At 45.9% G+C, this 23702-nt stretch overlaps 1 protein-coding gene across 9 annotated transcripts in view; it reads right to left on the bottom strand.

The window, feature by feature from the left end:
- The window catches only part of SLC37A2 (solute carrier family 37 member 2), an 892550-nt gene that overhangs the window by 323464 nt on the left and 545384 nt on the right, over nt 1-23702 (bottom strand). For 8 of the 9 annotated variants that reach the window (XM_085646068.1, XM_085646070.1, XM_085646072.1 and 5 more), the window contains 2 exons: nt 8212-8229; nt 7513-7680 (listed from right to left, as the gene is read on the bottom strand). In XM_085646068.1, the coding sequence (XP_085502194.1) occupies nt 7513-7680; nt 8212-8229 (186 nt within the window). The remainder of the gene's footprint in view (nt 1-7512; nt 7681-8211; nt 8230-23702) is intronic. The other variant, XM_085646069.1, reaches the window with a different exon arrangement.

Genomic DNA, 23702 nt, shown 5'->3' with positions numbered 1-23702 from the left:
TATTTGTAGACGTTTTTCTTGTCGGCTAATTGACTAGTGGGACGCGCTTACAGACTCTACTTACCTCTACTCTGCAGTGAGGGAAACGGCTTGCCAACTGTTCTCCACGCCATGAGGGGAACGTCCATCGCTTTTCACTTGCTGCCCTAACGACGCCACAGAGAAAGGGACTAAAATTCCCATGATCCCCTGCTGGCTCTGCGACGCCAGTAATAGCGCCGCAGCAGCTCGGCTAAAAGCGACCCCGCCCCACGCAACGCGGGACGCGCTTACAGACTCTACTTACCTCTACTCTGCAGTGAGGGAAACGGCTTGCCAACTGTTCTCCACGCCATGAGGGGAACGGCCATCGCTTTTCACTTGCTGCCCTAGCGACGCCACAGAGAAAGGGACTAAAATTCCCATGATCCCCTGCTGGCCGCAGCTCGGATAAAAGCAACCCCGCCCCACGACCGACAGGGCCACCTCTCTGATATTCAGGATTTGATAAACTAAAAGAAAAAGAACAATAAAACTCTATATTTATCATGGCAAAAAGGAAGACTAGTAAACCATCTATCGATAGACCATGTACCTCGCTAGATTTATATTTGGTTAAGGCAGTGAATGTCCTATCAGAGGAGATAGACCGCACGGAGAGGCGGCTATCTATGGGTCATAGCCAAATGGGAGTCGCACAGGGGGGATGAGGTTATGGCATCTGCTAATCCACCGAGCGAGCCACGCCCAGTTGATTTAATGATCGATCCGCAGATATCTGAGGTGATACTTACGGCCACTGCCAATGAGGGAGACATCATCGAAGATTGTACTCGGATATCCAGGTCTCCCACATTGTTTAATCCAGCGTGCCCATTGCCAATGAAAAATACTAGGGGATGTGGCAGAAAGAGCACCTTGGGACAGTGAAATCCTAAACCTAATCTTTGGCCAAAAAAAGATAAAAAGGATAATTCTATAGGAAAACCAGGCCTACCAGGTGAAAATTCGGCTAAAACAGTCCCTTTATAACATAATTTAACCCTAGCAGTTATAACCGATAAAGTTATAGAATTACTTAGGCCACTCTATGACAAATTGGATACCCTCATTAGAGAAGTTAACAAGATAAGTGGTTCCATTACAAAAGCTAATGAAAGACTCACTAGCGAGAGTATTAGGACGCAAATGTTAGAGGTTAATCCAGCACTTATTAACAACTGTCCTATTAGAGAACTCAGTATTAATCCAAAGGATAGGCCCCCCATCATAAATGAGGCAATCAGGGTAAACTCGAAAGTCTCTAAAGCCCAGTTAATGAGTAGAATAACTGATAACCACAGTTTAGCCTCACCCACGAGAGATAATGAAGAAGTAAAATTATGTAACTCCCAACATACTGGGCCCCGTAAAATTGGGAGAGTTAAGAACTGCGACCCCTAGGGACGGAAGATCCTGTGTGTCTGTAAACCTACCGCCTGAGTGTAGTTCCTATGTCGCTGTACTTACTAATGTACCCAAACTCCCAGTAGGACAGACAGAAGATCACGGCTCTCTCTTGAACAAAGTGGTGTTCTGGTTGACTAAAAATTGTGGATATCCAATAGCCGGGGTAAACCAGATCCTGACCACACGCAGAGTGAGCTGGGTCGGCCCATTACAAAAATGCTTTGAAGGTGACTGCATTATTATTAACTTTCGATCCCCAAGTTGGGTTAGTAAAACTCTCAATAATGCACCCCCTCCTTCCTATATGGAATATAATATCACTCTTTTTCCCTTAGGTATTTTTATAGACACTTAATGCCAATACAGGAAACTGACAGCCGTCGCAGAAATAGGCCCCTCTTAGCCCCTCCGAGCTCTTGCTCCCTATTCCACCCTGCCATTTCATTGGCTAATAAATTTCAGGCCCTGAGTGACCTCAACTCTAATGATTGACGCAAGGGACATCCACAGATGAACCAGGTACAACAGGTCCGATATGTATGTGCCGAACATGTATGGGGAATGGAGGTCGAAGACATTACTAATTTGGGTAAAACGGAATCTCTTGGGATAAAGTCGGGTGGTGGGTATATTCCTAGTATAACTCTGTTATCTCCCACCACTGACAACTATGTTTGTCCCCCTTTAATCTCATCATTCCCCAATGATAAAGTAGATGATAACGTACTCCAACCGGAAGTTATTGAGGCCACCCAGCCTGTACCAGGTATTGGTCATTTAGTAACCTCCTGGAATATATCAGGTTTTAAGAGTAAGATAGGTACCCCGGCATGGTTAGATTTTATCTCAGCCCAACATGATATTGTATGCCTTCAAGAGACATGGTGCACAGAGCCAGTATATGTAGAGGGTTATACTACTCATTCGTTACCGGCCTTGCCATCAACTTCAGGTAGAGCCAGGGGGGGACTTTTGATTATGATTGCTATCAACTTGAATAAAAGTAGTATTAAGTGTTGTATTACTGTTGGTGCTTATGCCCAGATTATGTGGTTGGAGTCCATGGCGGGAAAAGACGTAATTCTGATCAACTTTTATAACAATCTGTTCAACTCAACCCGAGGGTCAGTTGTTTTTGCCCTGGAGCGAGAAGTTGACAAGCTGATCAGTACCATTAGGAACCCGCCTACTGTTCTTTGGGTTGGTGATTTTAATACCCAGGCGTGTCCCTTATCTTTGACTAAAGTATGTGGGCATAGGAAGGGGGAAAACAAAAGCGATGATTATATGCATTTCCCCCACTGTGATTATGGTGTTGCTTTAAATAATGTTATTGCTAAATTGGATCTGGAATTGCTGGATTGTACTATGGACAAAAGTAATGTGAAACGTCCTACATTCACAGGGAGAAACGTAAGGTCTAATATTGATCATATTTTAATTTCTAGTAACAGTGCACCCCTGTTTTCCTCACCAGTCCATGTATTGCCCCTATTAGATCTAATGGTGTGCAGATAAAATGGACAGGTTTGAATCCAACAAAAATCCAGAGTGATGTCATTAAACAATGTCAGGTTGATCCTCAATCTTTGCTTGAAAATTTTATTAAGATCAATAAGGTCACTGAGAATCTTTTGATGAAACCTGCCCATGGTTAAAGAAAACCCAAGGTAGGCTGGTTCGATAAGAACTGTACAGCTACCCTACATCACCTTAAACAAGCCCTGGGGTGTAATCCACGAGATTGGGATAAAATCAGGACTCTACGAATAGAGTAGAATTCTGCCCTGGAGATAAGAAAAGCTGAACTTCGAGATGATGCATGGGAAAAATTAAGTTGTGCAGCTGATACAAAAAATAGTAAGCTATTCTGGGATACTGTTAATAGCTCCTTTTTGAAAGATGATCATGAACCAGAATTTAACTCCCACATTACTAGTAACTCCTGGGTCGAACATTTTTTCAAATATTTTAATTCTATTAATAGCAATACCCTGCCTGCCATACCATATGACATGCCCGCTCAATGGCCAACTATACCTCTGATGATAAGTAATGGGGAGGTTTTAGATGGTATATCTAGTAGTAAGGGTGGTAAAGCGCCCGGTCCAGATGGGGTTCCGATTGATCTTTATAAGAACAACATGGATTTATGGTCACCCCTTTTAACAAGAGTTTTTAATGTTGCTTCTGAAACAGTATTCCCAACATCATGGGGACAGTCAATAATAATCCCAATCTATAAGAAGGGAGTAAAGACTGATGCCCGTAACTATCGCCCAATCTCATTGTTGGACTCTTCTATAAAGATTTTGAGCAGGGTCTTTCGTTCAAGATTAGAAGATTGGGCTACAGAAAAGACGATCCTCTCACAAGCCCAATACGGGTTTAGGAAAGGATTGGGAACATTAGAGCAGTGTGTAAACTTAGATCTTTTGATCGGGAAGTATACACTGGCAAAGGAGGGCAACCTACACCTATGCTTTGCCGATCTGAGTAGCGCCTTTGATTTAGTCGATCACTCGATTTTATGGCCCCTCTTGCTAGAAATGGGTGCCCCAAAAGATATAGTCTACTTTCTAGCAAGATTATATGAATTTTTAACTAGTAAGGTGCGGTATGGATTTTCAGGCGAGTATACCCCCCCCTTTAAAGTCAAGAGAGGCATCCGCCAGGGGTGTGTGCTGGCTCCATTATTGTTTTCTTTATTTATTAATAATGTTGATGCCGCCCTGAAAACATTTGAAGCTGATGCACCAAAGATTGAAGGAAACCCTATCCCAATTCTTTTATATGCTGACGATGCGGTTCTATTATCCCGGACCCCTATTGGGCTCCAGCGTCTTATCGACAATTTTATTATATTTATTACTAAAAGAAAGCTTTTAATTAATAAATCAAAATCTTTTGTCATGGTTTGCAGCAAGAACCCAATAACAGCTAGACGATTTTACATAGAGGATTTTAAAGTATTAACTGTAAAATCATTTTGTTATTTGGGTATCACTTTTGCTGGAAATGGGTCATGGACACAGGCACAGGAACAAGAGAATGCCCGTTCTAAGATGGAGAGAAATATTAACGGCATTTTTTAGATTTACTGCTAAATTGGGCCCCCGCCGTATAAAAGATATGATGGCAATTTATGAAGCAAGATGTGTTTCTGCCGCCCTTTACGGTGCTGGCATTTGGGGACACACTCAAGCGATTTCTCTTTTACAAGTAGAATATGCCTTTTTAAAACGCTTGCTGTGTGCCCCCCCTTCCGCCTCCACGGAACTTATTCTCCGGGAAGTGGGCATTGCCTATATATGTTTCATTACGACCTCTCCTCCTATGGAAATCAATTTGGTCAAAGGAAGAGACTAGGTTCAGCCAATCTATTATACGGGACTGCGTTAAAATGGAAAACTGTTTAAAAATACCATGGCTTAAATACATCTCGCACTGGTACAAAACTCTTTTCAATTATGATATACGGCTGGACCCCGGGTGTATAGCCTCCGTTTCTAAAAATGAGATAAAATCAACCTTCCGTACACAGCAATTGAAGGCCCGTTTTAGTGTACTCAATAAACAAACTACTTTTATGCTCTACCAACAACTGGAAGTTAAAGAGGGTTTCCAATCTTATCTGTCAGTTGTGACCAGAGCATCACACCAATATGTGCTGACACGTTTAAGATTGGGTACATTACATCACCTTGTCAATTTTCCAGTCATGAAACAGACTACTGCCCAACGATGCCCATGTGATGGTACATCTCACCAAAGCTGCTGCCATTCTTTATTAATTTGTCATTTTTACTCAAATTTTAGAAAGTTTTATCTGAAACCTTTTTTCTTACTTTATAATATTAGGTCGATTAAAGATGCCATGAAGTTGCTTTTTAAATTAGAAGATCCAGGATTGTGTTTTCATTTAGCTACTTTTATCCTGAAATCCATTGGTATTAGGAAAGCTATGTCCACTTATTTTTGATACTGAGTCTATTTGGATTTCATATGTACTGTATTATTGCATTTGCACTTTTGTCCCTGCCTAGTTACATCTCCCATAAAACCTATTTGTAATAGGCAATTTGTACTTACTGTTTCTGTTTGTCAGTAAATAAGTATACTCTTTTGTACTGTATTAATGCATTTGTACTTTACGTATTAAGACTATTATATGCCTGTGAATTCCTATGTATTTATATCAAGGATAGCTTTGCTTTTATATGTTGTCCGTTATTATGTCTGTGCTTGTATGGCTGATGTATATCAACCAAATAAAAGTCATTTGAACTTTGACTAGTGTACGCATCTAGTATCTCATCTGTGTCCTCAGCCCTGGTGCCTAGGTCTATTACACATTCTCTAATCTTGTCCATGTCTTGTGGAAACGGCACCACTGTAATAGCCCCCCCCCCATCTATCATTTCCGTGATGGCTTTGTTACCTCCAAGATTAGATTCTTTATCCCTTGGTTAGAGCGCGGTACGGCCTTCCCCATGCCAGATTCCTCATAAGGAGTCCCACTCTGGGTCACCCTGGCCAGTCCCTCTTGGATCAGATGGTGAGTTTTACTGGCCTCTTCCGGGCCTCCCTTTGTGTTTAGGTGGCATCCTTGCCCAGTGACGTGGCTCCGTTAGTCCCCCCATCTCACACTCGGCACCCCTTGGTCAGCCAATCAGAGCTCCTCAGATAATATAGCAGGATCAAGGATTCATTGCATATTGCATGTGAAAAGGGGGGGCACCGTCAGAGCATCACCCAAGGCAAGTCAGTACATGCGGGGAGGGCAAAATTGCCGCAGCCTCTGTGAATATCACTCTGACTTCCCTGGCGGTTTCTGATGATCTCCCTGGGGCGGCAAGGCTGAAACCCTCACCATTAGCCTCCAGCCAGGCCTCCTCTGCGTCATATAGCAGGATCAAGGATTCATTGCATATTGCATGTGGAATGGGGGGGCACCGTCGCAGCATCACCCAGGGCAAGTCAGTACATACGGAGGGAGCACAACTGCCGCAGCCTCTGTGAATATCACTCTGACTACCCTGGCGGTTTCTAATGATCTCCCTGGAGCCGCCACGCCACAATCCTCACCATTAGCCTCCAGCCAGGCCTCCTCTGTGTCAGGTGCGCTCCAGGCTGTGCACCTCTGCTGGGGTATACGCTGTTAAAATGTGTGGGGGGGGGACTATAATCGCTTCTTCCCCCATCGCATATCACTGGGCTGACAGTCTCCAGGTCCAGCATATGGTATCACTGATGCCTCCTCCGGGGTCACTAGGGCGCACCGCTCACCTCTAGTCCTTGCCGGGTCTCTCTCTGAACCGGTCGGGCCCAGCACCCCTCCTGAAGAGGTCAACCAGCCCTGGAGCGTTATTTTGGCTTTGGTGCAGGCACCAAGCCAGTTGCAGTCACGCAGCACCCTGAGCCTCTCACTCTGTGCCCCTGGTCCCCAAGCTCCCATGTTTGTCGAATGTGAGCATGCCCACCCGCTGCTGGCGCACTTGGCCATACAATCGCAGCTTCTACTCAATCTGTGCCCGGAGGTGGGGGCTACACACCCTAGCACCGGTCACCCCCAGATTACAGTGGATGGGACCGAGGGGGTTCCTAATGCGGTTTGTCAGAGCTACTGGGTGACACGTCTGTTCAGGCAGCCATCTTGGCTCCTCCCCAGTACACTGCATCACTGCATTTTAGGACCACTTTCTTTATCCACTGTAACTATTTAAAAAAATGATCCCGCTATTAAACTGTTTATGTCCCCACGCATCAGACTATCTGCTACTTGGAAACACCACTACTTACTGAGAATCATTATAGAGAATACGGTGAACCATAGTTGTGAAACTCCTTCACAAAAATGTTGGTACTCATACACCTAAATATTTTAATAAATAAGCTACAGGTACTGCTTGTCAGTAAAGTAAAAGAGTACAGAAGGCTTTGAAATTTGTCAGCTGAGAATTTTTCAAAATCCGTTTAATTGTAAACTTGCTTCAGAAATGAGGGCGCAAGCTTCATCACTGGTCCAATCTTTAAATGTGTCATGCAATTGCGCAAAGATGTAATTAAATGTTTTTTACTAACCGGTATTCTGAGGGCTCCGAGAAAGCTGATAGCCTCTGGATGTTCAACTGGACGGGATTCGTTAATAGACACCTCGACTCTAGACTCTATGTGGTTATCATTGTGGAAAATCTCCTCAGTGCTGCTGTTTGGCAGTTGTGGATTCTGCAGGTCTTCTTCGGAGTTAGTCTTAAATACACAATATATAAAATACAAACATTTTAAAACTGAACAAGTTAACCAATGCTGTCACTTCGAACCATCTATGCTTGTTACTACGTTAAACTTAGCAGCAAAATCCAGCCACATAAAAGTATGCTTCCCCTTATTAAACACCGAACACTAGCTCACTGGCCCCAGTTTTCAATTTTTGATAAACAGATGGGACATACATGAGGTTCCTGTTGTATATATAAAATACTAATGTTTACCAGTCAAACTCATCTGTACGTATGCACACTGCAGGCAGGCATGTTTCCATGAGAACCCTTGCTTGGTTAGGTTTCTCAAGGGCTAGAGGCAACTGTGTAAGCTGAATGACCAAGTCTCTGGATATTTTAATTAATATTCTATCCTTGACCATCAATCTAGGATAAAGTAAACTACAATGTGGGAGACTTTTCCTTGCTATCTGGCACCCCAAAACTCGAACACAAAGTAAAAGTTGCTGTAAAGTACCACAGATGCGAAACAACAGATACTGCTCATTTTGTTCCTTACCTGCAAGCCCTGGCTTTCCTAGAAGGGTCAAACAAGGAGTAAGATTAAACACATGAAAATAAATACATCATTACGCTATTTCTAAACTGTATACAAGAAAACATTCTAGAAGGCAATTGAACATTTGGTAAAAGAATCAAGACTGTCTCATGCATATACATTTCCAGATACGTTATTTATATATTCAGTTCTTATGATAAAAGAAACCTCATGTAAATTAAAGTGGTCGCTGTGGTCACCAAGATGGTATGACTTGTTCTGCCCTGCTCTGAGAGCATCAATTCTGTGTTCTCACTTTCAATATGACCATTGTGTATTCGAGCTGCCACCAATCAGCCTATGGGGGGGGGGGGGGGGGGGGAGTCACTACAGCAGAAGGAGTGCACAAGCAAAAAAAGTTACCAACACCCAGTGGATGTCTGGATGTGACATCACTGGAGAAGATCAGCAACCATCTAGCACACAGGCGTCAGCTCCACATATTTTTTTTTTCTGCTCCCCATCAAGGTGTGCAAAGAGGAACTGGGAAGAATCATGACGGCGACAAAAATAACACATAGCTAGGGATCTTAATATTCAAGGCATTCGACCATATTAAAAGAGGAAGGTGCTGAGCAATCTGCTGGAAAATTATGTATCGCCAGAAATACTGTTACCAAAGACAAGCAACTTTTTCTTCTAATGGCAAGCAGTACCTAGGTCGGAAATGGGATTATGTAGTGCTGGATAATCAATGAAATCATACAATACCGCATAGGCAAAGGAGCTCTCGTTATGTGCCTAAGAGGTGAGGGAGCAGTGCTTGGCAAAAGTATGCAAGGAATACCTGGTACCAGCTAAGGAGAAGTCCGCAACCAACACAACTCTGCAAACAGCAGCGCAAACAGACAAGTCCCAATTGGAATGAGCAAGAAAACCTACTGGAAGGTTTTTCTTGGCCAGGGCAAAGCAGCTCATTATACAGAAGATGACAAAGTCCCAGTTCAACAACATCTGGCTCAGGGAGAGCATCTTGCCAGATGAACAGGATAAAAAGAAAAGATCCAGGGCAGGCCTCAGGCCTCATCTGTGAGGAGGTGAAAGAAGAAAAATCCATGTCTGCCTGTTCAAGAGGCACCACTGTCATGTCCCCTGTGTCCAGCAGGGCATGGCCTTCAATCTCCAAGTGATATGAGCCGGCAAGCATGCTCCGAAAGAAGGAGGGGACCTGTGTGGATTCCAGAGGGGAGAGAATAGCATAGCCTCAGCTGATCTGCTGGACAACCCAGTTTTGTTTGCTGACTCAATGCCAAATACTTCATGTGGCTTGACAGACGTACATTTTGCATGTACCCATAAGGCATAGATTTATCGGAGGAAAAGGCAGGTGGCCATAGCTGTTTATTGAGCCATGCTGCTGGTGGCAAAAACTTGGCAGCTCAGAGCATTAAGCTTCTTGGACTCCTGCCCAAAGGCTTTTGAATTCTGCTTTGAAGACATTAGAACAACCAAACTCCATTGATGGATGAGAGGACAAGAACAGTGGGTCAGACGGAGCAGGTGGAGAACTGCGTATGTACTGCAGGGGCCAAAAATGGTTTCTCTTATGCAGTCTAAGCAGGTCTAGTGGAGCCTCCTTAAACAGAAGCAGGGACTCCGTAGAAGCGGAGGAGGATTGCAAAACTTTGATCATAATGATAGATTTCACTATAGCAGATGGCAAAGTCCATTCCAAGGTTCCGCCGCCTTTTGAACAACTGTTGTTAAAGATGCAACTTCCAACACATTAGGGCCAGGGGATAGGAAATGTGATCTTCAAGTCAAGTATATAAGCCACTTTCACCACTGTGCAGCTATAGTCTTTTGCACCCATAGTCCCTATCCTCCACTGCCAAGGCAATGGAATCTGAACCAAAAACCTCCAAGTGGATGAATCTCTGGGCCCTGAGAACTACTCACAATTTCAAAATTAGGCTTCACCACCATCTTTGTTTCACACAGGATTGCAGAGCTCCAGCTATAATTTTATTTTGCCCCACTCTTAAACACTATCCTGTCACGCCTGTTCCATGCCCCCTTTCTACTGGTGGCCTACTTGAATTCAGGAAGCTTGTGCGCACCCAGATAATGCCCGGGGAAGGATCCTTGGTTCATCCCCTTCAGCCTATAAAGCGTACTCTGCAATGGAGCTCCTTTGCTGGTGATCAGTTTCATTCACCCCTTGCGAACATTGTATGAATCTCTCTCTAACAGAGCTCAACTGTAAGCACTGCATTGCTTTCCTTAAACACCTGGCCACTTGACAAGACTATTTATACTATGCCAGGTAAAGGACGAGTTACTTACCTTCGGTAAAGATGTAACTGGTAGAGACACAGTCTAGCCGCAGATTCCTTAACTTAGAATATCCCCAGGCGTCAGACTGGATCTGGAAAACTTTTCACAGCCGCACCTCTGCATGCCGGGGGGCAGCGCCACATGGCTCCGCCATGACGTCGTCCACGGACGTGACGTCAGCGGAGCCATATATGCCCCTCCCGGGGCGCTGATATCAGTTTTTCGGCAGGGAAACTTTTCCGCGCCACAGCGCGGAGCCACCACCAAAAACTGTGAGAGTATGGGAACAGTGTGCGAAAAAGATGGAAAAGAAAAAGAAATTGAATGGTGAAAAACAGCACCATAAAGGACAGTGCCAAGCACTGTATACTGAAAACTAGTGAAGGGAAAGAGCAGAGCACCGCTCTGAGAAGCAACCCCGCAAAAGCGAAGGGTAAACCTCCCCCGGAGGCAGAAGAATATGTGAAAAAACATTATGGCACATAACAGAAAGTCTGCAACCACAATATTTAACCGTGAAGGACAACAAGTCTGGAACACATGAGCAAAGACAATCCAGCACAAGAGGGCACCAGAAAGGGACGTCGTATACCCAGTAAGCAGAGCCAATAGACTCCAAACCAATGGACTGCAGGGGAGATAGGAGACCCCAAGGCGATTGAGAAGGGGGGAGCGCTGGGGAGGGAATACGAGTAGACCCCACACTGGACAACCTAGGGCGTAGGGATATTAAAGGACACATAACACATGAGCAAACTGCCCAATCATGAGAAAGGGTGAAGTAAAGCAAACAAAGCAGAATGAAGCATTCCGTCTAGGAGAGAAGTGAAAGATGTCACCCTGCAGAAAGACAAAGCCACCCGGAGGGAGGCGAATGCAGGAAAACCCAACCTGAAAAGGTCCTCGTAGAATGGGGAGGATGGACGGGCGTTAAGGAATCTGTGGCTAGACTGTGTCTCTACCAGATACATCGTTACCGAAGGTAAGTAACTTGTCCATCTGATAGAGACATCTAGCTGCAGATTCCTTAACTTAGAATAGATATCAAAGCCATACCCACAGAGGAGGTGGGTCTGCGACTGAACCCCACCAAGTTCCAGAGAGAACTCAGCCGTCAACAAGGTGACAAAACACAGTGGGGACCGCAATGTCAGCGCAGCCAACACCAGACCACGAAGCTCTGAAAAGAGCGGAAAACAATGGGAGGCAAAGGCAGCACAAGCCGTCAAAGGACAGCATAAAAACCCCCATATGTATATCGGGTTGAGAGAAAGAAAGCATAGAGCCAGAAATGTCGGTGCGGAAGCGAGAGTTCATGGCTTCGTAGAAGAAGAGGAACTGAGCCCAGGGTCCGAAGGATCCGCAAGATCAGAAGTGTCACCCTAAAGCAAGACCCAGAGAGAGAACAAAACAGTATGACAGAGTCAGCGCATACCGGTCGAGTATGCACAACAGCAGAAAAAGCACTGTTGAACCTGCACCAGCTAAGATTCAGCAGCAGTGGCAGGATGCCGACCCATGGCCAGAAGTGCCGGCATTACCAGAAACACAAGGCACTCCAGCACGCAGTTGCTCCTTCACAAAGACATTTGAGAGGGTGGACGGCAACAAGTAGAAGCTACCAGAACAGGACCACTGTAAGAATGTTATTCATGTGGAAGACAGGATTACACAGAAGCATACAGTGTGGACGCCAAAACCACACTAAGTATGGGAAAATCCTGTAGGGTAGTGTGAGCAGCCCAGATGTGAAAGACGCATCGCCAGGTAGGCAACCGGTTCCTTCCTTGGAAGCCGCCAGGTGTCTAGTTTTCAGAAATGGGTGGGTTTGGTAGGTTTCCCTAGATGGCCGCCGAGCACCGGGCAAGCCGGACACACACACAAGAGCTTGCACCATGAGCAGGCCGGGGCTAAGACCATTGACACCGCAGGAAGGAACGTTGCCTGCGTGACTTCGCTGTGGGAAGAGCACAGAGCAGATATATATCAAGAAAGGTACACAGCTAGAAATGATGTGTTGCATAATACAAGACTAGGCCACGCCATAAGTACCAACAGTCATGTTGAAGTTGAATCAGACAGGACAGTCATGTTGAAGTTGAATCAGACAGGACAATGTCCAGATCCGTAAGCGACATCAGCCACCCACCCCGGGAGGACACACGGTCCCCTGCTAGACAGATGAGGAGATGGAGCTAGAAACGATAATGGTCTAGGGACTCAAGAAACGAGTATCCTGAAGAGAACACTCCCCCTGAGAGCGTTACAGCAGGAACCCAAAGTAGAAGTATGGAAAACATCAGTGCGGAAAGCAGCAGGGAAAGAGGAAAAAAACTCCTGTTGGGGAAGTGCCCAGAAATCGAGGGCACAAGGCAATGTACAGCATAGACATACATTGCGAAGAAACCAACGTCTACGACAAGTCCAGACAGGGCTGAAGTATGAAAAATCATTACCCATCCCGAAGAGGGGAGGGTAGAACCAGCACCGCAGAAGCGGAAAAGAGAACTCAAACACCCTATGATAGCGAATTATACCAGGGTGCACTACCGGTACGCGCAAACAGTAAAGAAGCGTGCCGCGCAGCGGCTGTGCCCTGGCACTATACGATGGCAGGGTATCAGCCGTGGAACAACTGTGCCTGAACGGAACAGAACAAGGGTCCCCAAGGCCAATCTGGACAAATAGGAGCACAGCGATGCTGAAAAACGCCCTTGTGAAAGGCAGGCAAGGCAGAAGCCTCACAGTAGGAAACCTATACCGATGCTTCGATGTATTACAGACAACAGTAGATCCCAAACGTAATTTAAAGCGCTATAGAGCTATGTCAACCTGTGGGTCGCATACAGCAGAAAGAGAAGACAGAGTGAGCCACAGAAGAACCTCTGTTAGGAATACTCCACAGGAGCGTACCAAGCCTTCCTTGGAGGAAGGCAGCTACACAACAGCCAGAAAATACCCCACATAGAGTAGGTCTTAACCTCGGCATGGGGCTTACCTCTGCAGCCAAGCTCACAGACAGAGGACGGGACTGAAAAGAAGGTAGAACCAGCTGACCAGCTGTACCGACCAAAGGCAAACATGGCAGAGCATCCGCCCAGACCATCTGGGAATTACGTCATGAACCCAGGGTCCAAAACAAAGAAGGCAACTCTGCCCATCAGTTAAAAGCAACACAAAGTCACACAACATGTGACAAAGACAGGCCACAAGATCGAGAAAATTAGGCCGCAAGGGCCAGAAAATCATGGCAGACCAGACATGAGGCAGGAGACCGCTGAATCAGCGTGACAGTCAAAAAGGTACACACCATTGAATGGCAGATCTCGAGAGCGTTCCGAACGTTGTCAGGAAAACGACTATCACGCAGATATGAATGGCGGCGCAAAGCAACCGAGCAGGCCATTGCTCTACCAACAGAGTCGGTAACGTCCAGGGCCGATTAAATGGAAAATTGCGCCATCCCCCGGCCATCAAGAATAAGACGATGCAAGTCAGCTCGGAGCCCTTCTGGGAGAGAAGAAAGAAGGAGCTCAACCAAGTCCCAAAGGGCAAAGGAAGCACGTGCGAACAAGCAAGACGTGTTTAAGGCACGGATGCCCGCACTGGCGGAGGCAAAAATGTGGCGCACACATGCCTCCAGCCACTGAGACTCCCTATTGGGAGGGAGCAATTGCAGAGGAAAAGAAGGCTGCAAGGTGAAAGCCGCCTGGACAACCAGACCCTGAGCTCTAGGGTGAAAGGACAAGCAGACTGGATCGTCTGGGGCCGGGCGATGCCGGCGAGCAATGGCTCGATCAACAGGGTCACCAGAGGAGGGTTGTGCCCAGGTACCAAGCATGATAACAAAAGAAGACCCCACCAAGGGGCAGCAAAGGATCCACGTCCACAGGCTCCATGTGGAGGAGATCCAGTAAAACATCAGTGGGTAGGGAAACCCCAGCGGGCTGCAAGAGAAGAATATCCGCAGCCCTGCAAATGCCGTGCTAGCCTCTGTCGCCATTCTGGGAGGCGGCAACAGACCGTCAGTAGGGGACAGTTGAATGCTAACTCGTCTACTAGAGAGTAAAGGTGGAGCATCCTGGGGTTGATCCAAAGACCAAGGAAGGCACCTGCACTAAGGGGCAGTGGAGGCTGGTGAAGTTTGAAAGTAGTGGGCTTAAATTAGAAGAATGACTTTACCTGAGAGAGTGGAACTGTCTTGAGGGGTGTTTGGGGCGGGGGGGTTTCTCCTCCAATAATTATTTTGAGAAAATAGGTTAAAATGGTGCATTCTGAAGTGCAAATTTGATAATAAAATGATCAAAATAATAGTTTTCACTGGCATTTCTAAAGAAACAGTGTCAAATGCTTAAGACTCACGGCCTAAGTAGCCTTGCAAGTGACAATTGTCTTAGAGAGAACGCAACAATACATGGACTGGAGAACAGCAAGGAAGAGAGGTTCAGAGGGTGAGATTAAATGGAAGTTTAAAAGGTGAGGGCAGGAAAGAGAGGTGGGGTGGAAGAAAGAGGCACAAAACAGAAAGAGCAAAGAGTAAGACCACAAGTCAAACCAGAGCGAGAAATTCTGTGTTGATCCTATCATGTACAACATTAATGCACTAGCCTTGGGTGTTTTTTTCGTGAGTGGCGCAGCAATGGTGCCAAGTAAAGGTGCTAATTGAGGCAAGTCCTCACTCTGCTGGATGAGTATTAAAATGCTGAGGTAACAGTAATTCAGTGGGTCTTTCAGACTCAGTGCCACAACACTATGGTATCTACGTTTCTGCTTCTGAAGGATTAGGAGTGCATTCTCAACAAAGTCTGTGTGCATGGATGACATCTGATGCCTAGATAAAGCCATAAGGAGGATGTGCTTAAAGAAGGTGGGACACTGAAGTGAGAGCCTGAAGGAAATCAGTTCCACGATATCTGAAGTACTGTAGGAACCTGCAAGTAGAGAAACAATACAGGAACCGGAAGATATGGAAGTGTAGGAACCTAGAGAGAATGGACGCTTTAGCAGGGTGAATGTAGTAGCACCTTGCAAGAACCTGGAGCGATGGAAGTACAGTAGGAGCCTGAAAGGAGGGAATAGCTGCAGGAACCTAGAAGTGGGGGATTACTGCAGGGAGAGCAGCTCTGCTGGAGTTTGGAAGAAGGGAAGGGTAGCAATAACCAGGCAAGCAGTGCAGGAGTGAAGTGCTGCAGCAGGTTTGTTAGAGAGCAGCGCAGGAGGACTCAGGCAAAAAGGAAGCAGCTACAGGAGCCAAGTTCGAGAGTAGTGCAGCATGAGCCTTTAGGGTGAGAAGAGTTGCAGGAGCCTGGGAAGAGTGAATAGGTGATGTAACCTAGAGTAGGAGTACTGCAGCAACCTGGAGGAAAGAAATTCCAGAGGAAGGCAAACAATGCAGGAGCCTAGTGTGAATATGCACATTGATGTAAAAAAATAAGCTGCCGCAAAATGTGCAGAGATTTAATTTAATTTGAAAGTCAGTGTTAACCTTCCATTCCAGGAATTTTGCAACAATTTCAAGATATTTTTAGACCTTCTCAATAATGAAAAAGGGCGTAGTTTACTTGAGAGAAAATGCCACACATTCAGCTGTTGAATGTCACTCATAAGGGCACTGAAACCATGGAAATGTCACACGTAAGCAATCTTAAAATTTGGCAGCTATGCATAAGCAGCATGCCAATACTGGGTGACACACAGTGGCACTGTGTAGGATGGCAGGTCTTTATGTCCATAATTGTATATGCCACATTATGACAACAAACAAGAATAAGGAGTATTTATTCAGGATTCAGCTGAGCAGGTGGCCCGGGCTTGGGCAGGCTGGGGAATTCAGTTCAGATTTAGTGCTGCTGAAATCACCCCCACAGAAGCCTTCGAGGGGGGCACTACTATATCCAAAAGTTAATTTAAATAGACCATCACCACCTACTGATGCGCACCGGGAAATGCATTTTTATTTGTAAGCAGTGACGCAACACAAAATAATGGTACTGCAGAATTTGAGAATGCAATATCTTACAAATATTTATATGTTGTGTCCTGAAGGATTGGGAACTCCGTGCACCGCAGGGGCTTTTGGTACACCCCTATTTGTACGAAACAGGAAAATATAGTCTGGTACGATCGCTGTTTATTTGGCCCCATGCCTTAAAGGTGTCCTTCAGCCGGCGCCGAAGACGAATCCGCCAGCGAGGATCCGACATGAGTGCCTTCCTCCTCTGTGGGACCCAAAGGCGCACCAAGGAGAGGGGGTGACCTAAAGAAAGCATGGAGAGCCTTTGAATAAGCCTCCATTTTAGCCCTTGTCGCTCCGACACAAGGGAAGACTTGGTACAGGGGAGATGACTCCTGGGCGCCTGTGTTTGGCAAAGACCGAGAGCACCTTGCCCCAGCGTCACGTTTACAGGAGGACGACCCCCGTGACTTATGTTTGTACTTACCTGTCTCCGAACGACATCCGTGGGAATGACCCTATGAGCGGGCCCAATCCCGAGAGGGAGAACGGCGGCGTGAAAACGCAGGACCGGACATCCGGGCGTCCAGCAGCTTCATATGACGCTCCCTTAGGGACTTTGGTTTCATCTGGCGACAGGCATCGCACTCTTCAGTGTTGTGGTGCACCCCCAGACACCACATACGTATCGCGTGTGGATCCGTGACAGACATTTGCCGCTTGCAGGTCTCACACACCTTAAAGCCCAAAGGCATCGCACACAGTTCCGTGACGCCGAAGATGGCGAAAATGCCTGAAAAACAGGCCAAGGAATCGCTGGTTTTCCAGGATCCAAGTTGGGACGTGGAAAAGAAGAAAACGGACATCAGAGCACCGGAAGGGGCATATATGGCTCCGCTGACGTCATGTCCGTGGATGACGTCAGGGCGGAGCCATGCGGTACCGCCCCCCGGCGTGCAGAGGTGCTGCTGTAGAAAGTTTTCCTGATCCAGTCTGACGCCTGGGGATATTCTAAGTTAAGGAATCTGCGGCTAGATATCTCTATCAGATAACAACTTTAGGCTTTTTTGTAACTGCAGGTCCATGGCTAAACACCAACTGGATATACTCAACCTTGTTGATTTATTCTTAATAGAAACATGGATAAGTGAAACATCGATGCCAGGCATAGCCCAATCCCTCCTTTAGGGCTACTCCATTGTCAGAGAAGACCATAAGCATACATTCCAACATTTTAGTAGGGGGAGATTTAAAAAAAAATAATCAGGAGAATACATTTTTCCCATTAACCTGAATATGGTATATAGTCATGTATGGGACTTGCAAATTTGCTGCTGGAGGATTGGATACCAGAAATACAAGTATACGTTTTTTTCCCTTACCTGTCAGGAGCAGGAGAAAGTGCTAGGGCAGGCAGAGAGAGCGTGACAAAAATGTGTACTGTGCTGCAGGAACAGGCTACTGGCAGGGCATACTGCAAGTCCCACTAGACTAGTGCCTGTCGGGAGAAGCCCAGCGAGGAATCAGGCTTTTGCATGCTGGAATTGGGAGCCGGGAAACTAGCCTTGAAATCAGTCTCCCGCCTACATCAGGGGGATTGGCATGTATGCTTGAGAGTAAATGTAGCAGTGGACTTGTCATTGTTTTTAAGTCCAATATCCTTTGCACCATTTCAGAACTAACGATCCAAGAAAATGAATCATTAACTTTTGCATTAAAACTTACAACTTCCTCACGGGTGTACTTACCAGCCCCTGGGTCCTGCACTGAATTTTGCTAACATCCTTCTGGAGAGTATTGCCACACAAGCATTAAAATTCACTAATTTCGGTGTACTAGGTGATCACAATTTGCACTTTGATAATAGAACATGCCTCTCTGTGCTGAACTTCCTAACTGACATAGAAAGAACTGAATTAGTGCAATGAATCACAATCCAGATGTCCTACGCTGCCCACATCTTAGACCTAGTGTTTTTAAATCTCCATAACCTACTGACAGAGACCTCCATTCCTTCACCATGTTTGGTTCATTATGCCATTCCACTCTACAGTTCTGCTAGTGGACTGAGCCCTCACGTTTGTGCCAGCTTTGCCAACCAAAATATAGCCCAAGCTCCTGTCTTAATTTCTGCAAGCCCTTAGTTGCTGCCAAACCCAATCTTTCCACCAATTTGGCTGAAGCTTACTTAGCGGGTAAGGGATTGCTTACCTCTACACTTGACAATATTGCTCTCTAACAATATCGTCCACTTCTCGAGCTAAACCCTCTGCTCCCTGGTTTAACTGCAAATCCAATGCTCTAAAAAAAAGCTGCACGATCGGGCAATACTTCTGGCGCAAAGCTTGTGATATAGAATGTAAATCATTCTATAACACAGCCACCATAACTTAGCATAAAGCCATTTGACAAACACGTATGGAAATCTATGTAGAAAGAATCGAGAGAGCATCCAATTCCACCAAGGAGATATTATATCTATAGCAAAATCACGTAGGGAGCCGTCTAACACCTACCTATCAGCACCTTGCTTGATTAACGGGCGCACAAAACTCACTGGTTTTTTTTTTCCATAACGTAAATGATATTTATTATGCTTTTGCTACAAAGGCAAGGAACACTCCAGCATCTTTGATCCAAAACACCAGACACCACGTGCCCCAGTCATTCACATGTTAACCTCATCCAACAGAAAGATCTACATAATCTTTCAACTCCATCAAGTCAGGCTCCCCATTAGACCCTGCTTCTTCTCACATTATCAACAAAGGGTCTTCAGACATCTACCCTATGATGTGTGAGTTTTTAAATCTTTCGATCTCCTCTGCATCAGTCCCCCAATCATAGAAGCAAGCTGTTATCAGCCCAATTTTGAAGAAACAAACTTTGGAGCCCTCTAGAATAGAAAATTACTCAACTCCTTGCTTCCTCATATGCCAAGATGGTGGAAAAACATAACACTAGGCAGCTTTCAAGCTATCTTGAAAACCACCAGTTAGTTCAATAGTCGCAATTAGGCTTTAGACTGCATAGTACTAAATTAGCACTTATCTCAGTTACTGAGAATCTACAGTTAACACTAGACCAAAGGGGTTCTGCTCCACCCACCCTGCTTGATCTAAGTGCAGCCTTTCACACAGTTTCCACGACATTTTAAAAAGTAGATTATCTGACTGTGGAATCTGTGGCACTGCAATTACCTGACTTGCTTTCTTCTTTAAAAATTGCTCCCTTCAAGTTGTGATGAAACCATTTTGCTATAAGTCACTACCACTATCGTAGGGGAGTCGATTCAAGGTTCCTCCAAGTACTATACTTTTTCAATATTTATATATGCCCCCAGGAAGATACAGTATCATTCGATTTCACCTTACATATGCTGATAACACGCAGCTGGATAGATCACTCTCGAGACTCGGGTCATTGAGCATCTCAGCTGAAAATCTGCCTCTCTGTGGCTGCTGAGTGGAAGGCCATAACTGACACAGGCAAAGACGGAAAGAAAAGACCAAGGTGATGGCACTCAATCAAAAGTCTGGTCCACTCTCTGGTGGCCTGATTCCCTGGGCTCTTCTGCCACTCTGAAGGCCAAAGTGATAAACGTAGGTGTCTGGCTAGACCCAAAACTTTCTTCTGGCCACAAGATTAAAACCCTGTCATCTAGCTGCTTCAAGATTTTGATATGTTTGAAGAAAGTTCTCTCGTTCTTTCCACCTTCTGCTCAGAAAATGATGGTTCAGGCTACGGTCACCTTCAGTCTGGACGACAGCAACGTTCTTTACCTAGGTCTCTCCCAGATGCTGACAGAAACAAGACAATATGGGTACAGATAGATTAATCCAGCAGCTTGTCTATTTTGGATCACCCCCAGACGTGTTCCTATCTCAGAGACATGCACTGGCTATCAATTGGCAAGAGGATCCAATTTAAGGCCTTGTTGTTTGCCTAGGGTGCTTGTTCGAATATAGGGCCTAGTGATCTCCACAGTTTGATTATGCTCTACATTCCTGCAGGAACTTTATTTTCATCTTACTCTCTGTTGGCCATGGTTCCTCAAATTAGCAAAACCATACAGGGAGGGCGCTCTTTCAGACACTTAGCCTCCAAACTCTGAAAGAGCCTTCCCAATCACCTCTGAAGGAGCCCTGCTAAAAAAAAGTTCAAAAACACCTTATAACCTGGTTTTCCAAATTCTATTTGTTCATCTGCTCGTGCTTCTACAGACAGGATACCAACACTGAGACGCTCTGATTGAAGCAGCCATGCGCTTTACAAGTTTATTAAATTACAAATACAGATGATACCTTCCCCTAATGACTCCTTTGTTGGTGCCAGCGTCAGATCTGATGGCCTCAATGCTTTGAAATCAGCATTGAAGAAGAGCGTGAGCTAAAGGGGGACATCAACGTAGCTGCTTTCGGCTTCGCAAAAAGGGTCAGGGTGGAAATCCATGAAGATGCAGCATACTAGACCCCCACTTGGGGAGTAGGCCAGAGGTGTGCAGAGTGATCCTGAAAAGATCTAGCTAGCAAGTAGACTTCAACCTGCAGTGGCTCAGACAAAGCAGCCTCGGGGAACCACGTCAACAATTCAAATTAGCACAGGAACAGAGCTTCTTCCTAAATGAAGAAGTGGACTTCTCTGTCCAGCAGTAATATTCATTTTTTTTTGTGGGAACATCTTTTAGGAGAATATTTCTTGGAAGGTAATTATCTGTGAGAGAGGACCTCCGCTGAGAGTCTTTATCTAGCTTTAGCCAACAATACGTTGGCCTCTCACCCACAATGTCCCTCAGATGCATGGAGTCACCACAGTCACAGGCAGTGGCATCATGTGTTGATCCCACAGTCCACATACAGCCGTTGTGGGGCTTGTAAGGAACATTTTCATGCACAAGCATCTGCAAGGCTTGAAGCCAGAGGCCCTATGAGGGGACATTTGACCTAGCCACTGAGGTATTTGTTAGCAAGAAGACCCAACTAGCAAGAAGGCTTCGACCTGCCTAGGGCTGGGCAACACACTATTATACTCCTGTCTCATCTTAGTAGGTGATGTGGAGTCACCAAATGTTAAGGAAGAGACCAGTCTCTGGGTACCAAGTCAAGATGCCAAATGGTCTGAGAACAGAGCTGCTTCCTCAAGGAAGAAAAGGATTTCTGTTTCAACTGCACTTCATGTGATTTGTGGGGGATCTCTTAGGAGAACGTTTCTTGGAAAGTGAATGATCTGTGGGAGTGGAATTCCACTATAAGTCTTCATGCCATAACTAGACCTCTAAATGAATTAATGAATGAATTGGGTTTTCAAAGTGCGCAATACCAGAAGGTGTCTTAGCACGGCAGAACAGCAACCAGAAGGTGAATCATCAGGCGTTAGGGCTGAGTCGGCGGGAAAAGCCAGGTCTTCAGCTGCTTTCTAAACAACTGCAGGTTTTGTTGGGAGCGGTGGGCCAGAGGGAGGGAATTCCATAACCTTCCCCCTTGAAATCTCAAAGTTCTCCCGCCCCATTTTACTCGCTTAAATCTTGGGATCTGAACCGTGTGTTCTGTGCTAGACCTCAGTGTTGTACTGGGAGTGTACCAGGTAAATAGTTCTTGAAAGAAAAGGGGGCCCGTACCATGTAGTGCCTTATGCACCAGGCACAAGGCTTTGAAGGAAATTCTCCTCTCCACAGGGAGCCAGTGCAGGCCCTGTAGAAGATGTGCCACAGGTTTGAACTTAGGAATGTTCAAGGTCGTTCTAGCCACCGCATTTTGAAGAGACTGCAGTTTTTTTATTGAGTATTTTGGAATGCCTAGATAGAGTGTATTACAATAATCTAGCTTCGACCCCACTAGGGCCAACATTACGGTCTTTTGAAGATCAGTTGGAATAAACTGGAGTTTTTTCAGAACCCGTAGTAAATAGTAGCCCCCGGAGGTCACTGCATTGATCTGGTCACTGAAGCAAAGATTGGTATCAAAAATGACTCCAAGATTGTTAGCTTTCAGAACTGGCTGCGGTAACTCCCCCAACTGCTGGGGCCACCACAACGCATTCCAGAAGGAGGTTTCATTCCCAAAAAGCAGTACCTCTGTCTTCCTAGAATTCAGCTTTAAGCAGTTTTCCTCCATCCAGCTCGCTACAGCGGACATGCAGCTGCAGAAATTGTGAGCGTCCCATCTCAACATGGGATGTTACCAACACCACAATCTGTGTGTCGTCTGCATAGGAAAGTACGGACAGACCAAAGCTCACAATAAGCTGAACCAGGGGGGTAACGTAAACGTTAAAAAGCATTGGACTGTGTGCTGATCCCTGTGGGACCCCACATGGGAGGGAGATTTAACCCCACCCACCTCAACCCACTGTTGCCTGTTTTCTAAAAAGGAGGTCAGCAGTGACAGTGCTGTACTCCTAACGTCCAGCGTGTGCAAGCGTCTACCCAGGAGCGCATGGTGGACCGTGTCAAAGGCGGCAGAGAGATTGAGTAGAATTGGTGCCGCTCTGCCGCCCTTATCCACTCTCTCTCTAATTTCCTCCGATGCCGCCACCAGTGCTGACTCAGTGCAGTGCTGGGCTCGGAACCCATGCTGGGCAGGGTCCAGCAGTTGATGGGCATCCAGAAAGGTCTGTAGATCTGCGTTCATGGTCTTCTCTAGGACCTTAGCCGGAAAGGGGAGATGGAAGATCGGTCTGTAACTGTCCACTGACCTAGGGTCCAGAGAGGGCTTTTTTACAAGTGGGAGGATAGAGGCTTTCTTCCAGATATCAGGATATATCCCAGTGCTTAGAACCTGGTTCAGCAGGTCATTGAGCGGACTCGCCACCTGACTAGACAGCTTATTAAAAATCCCAGAGGGACATGGATCCAAGGGAGCCCCCGACTTGATAGAGCTCATCAGGTTGATGGTTTTTTCCTGTGTAAGTGGAGAAAACGTCTTGAAGGTGGGGGAGGCTGCCTGACTGTAGTCTGGGTCAGAGGCCCAGGACCCTTTCAAGTTCCCGCTGAGGCTGGCACTGGGCGGCTGCTGCGAAAACGCATGGAAGATGGAATTGACCTTAGATTGAAAATGAGCCGCCAGCTTGCCGCAGAAGGCTTCGTCAATCTCAAAATCCTTATTGTTACTCCAGTGTGACAGATCATTCATAGTTTTAAACAGTTCCCTAGGGGTATTCCCAGCTGTTTTAATTTTCCATGAGAAAAATGTGGTCTTTTCAGCTTTAATAAGCTCTTTATACC

Source organism: Triturus cristatus, chromosome 3_1, assembly GCF_964204655.1.
Source record: "Triturus cristatus chromosome 3_1, aTriCri1.1, whole genome shotgun sequence".
NCBI lineage: Eukaryota > Metazoa > Chordata > Amphibia > Caudata > Salamandridae > Triturus > Triturus cristatus.
The sequence above is the reverse complement of the archived record's forward strand: the minus strand, read 5'-3'. Positions and strand labels throughout refer to the sequence as shown.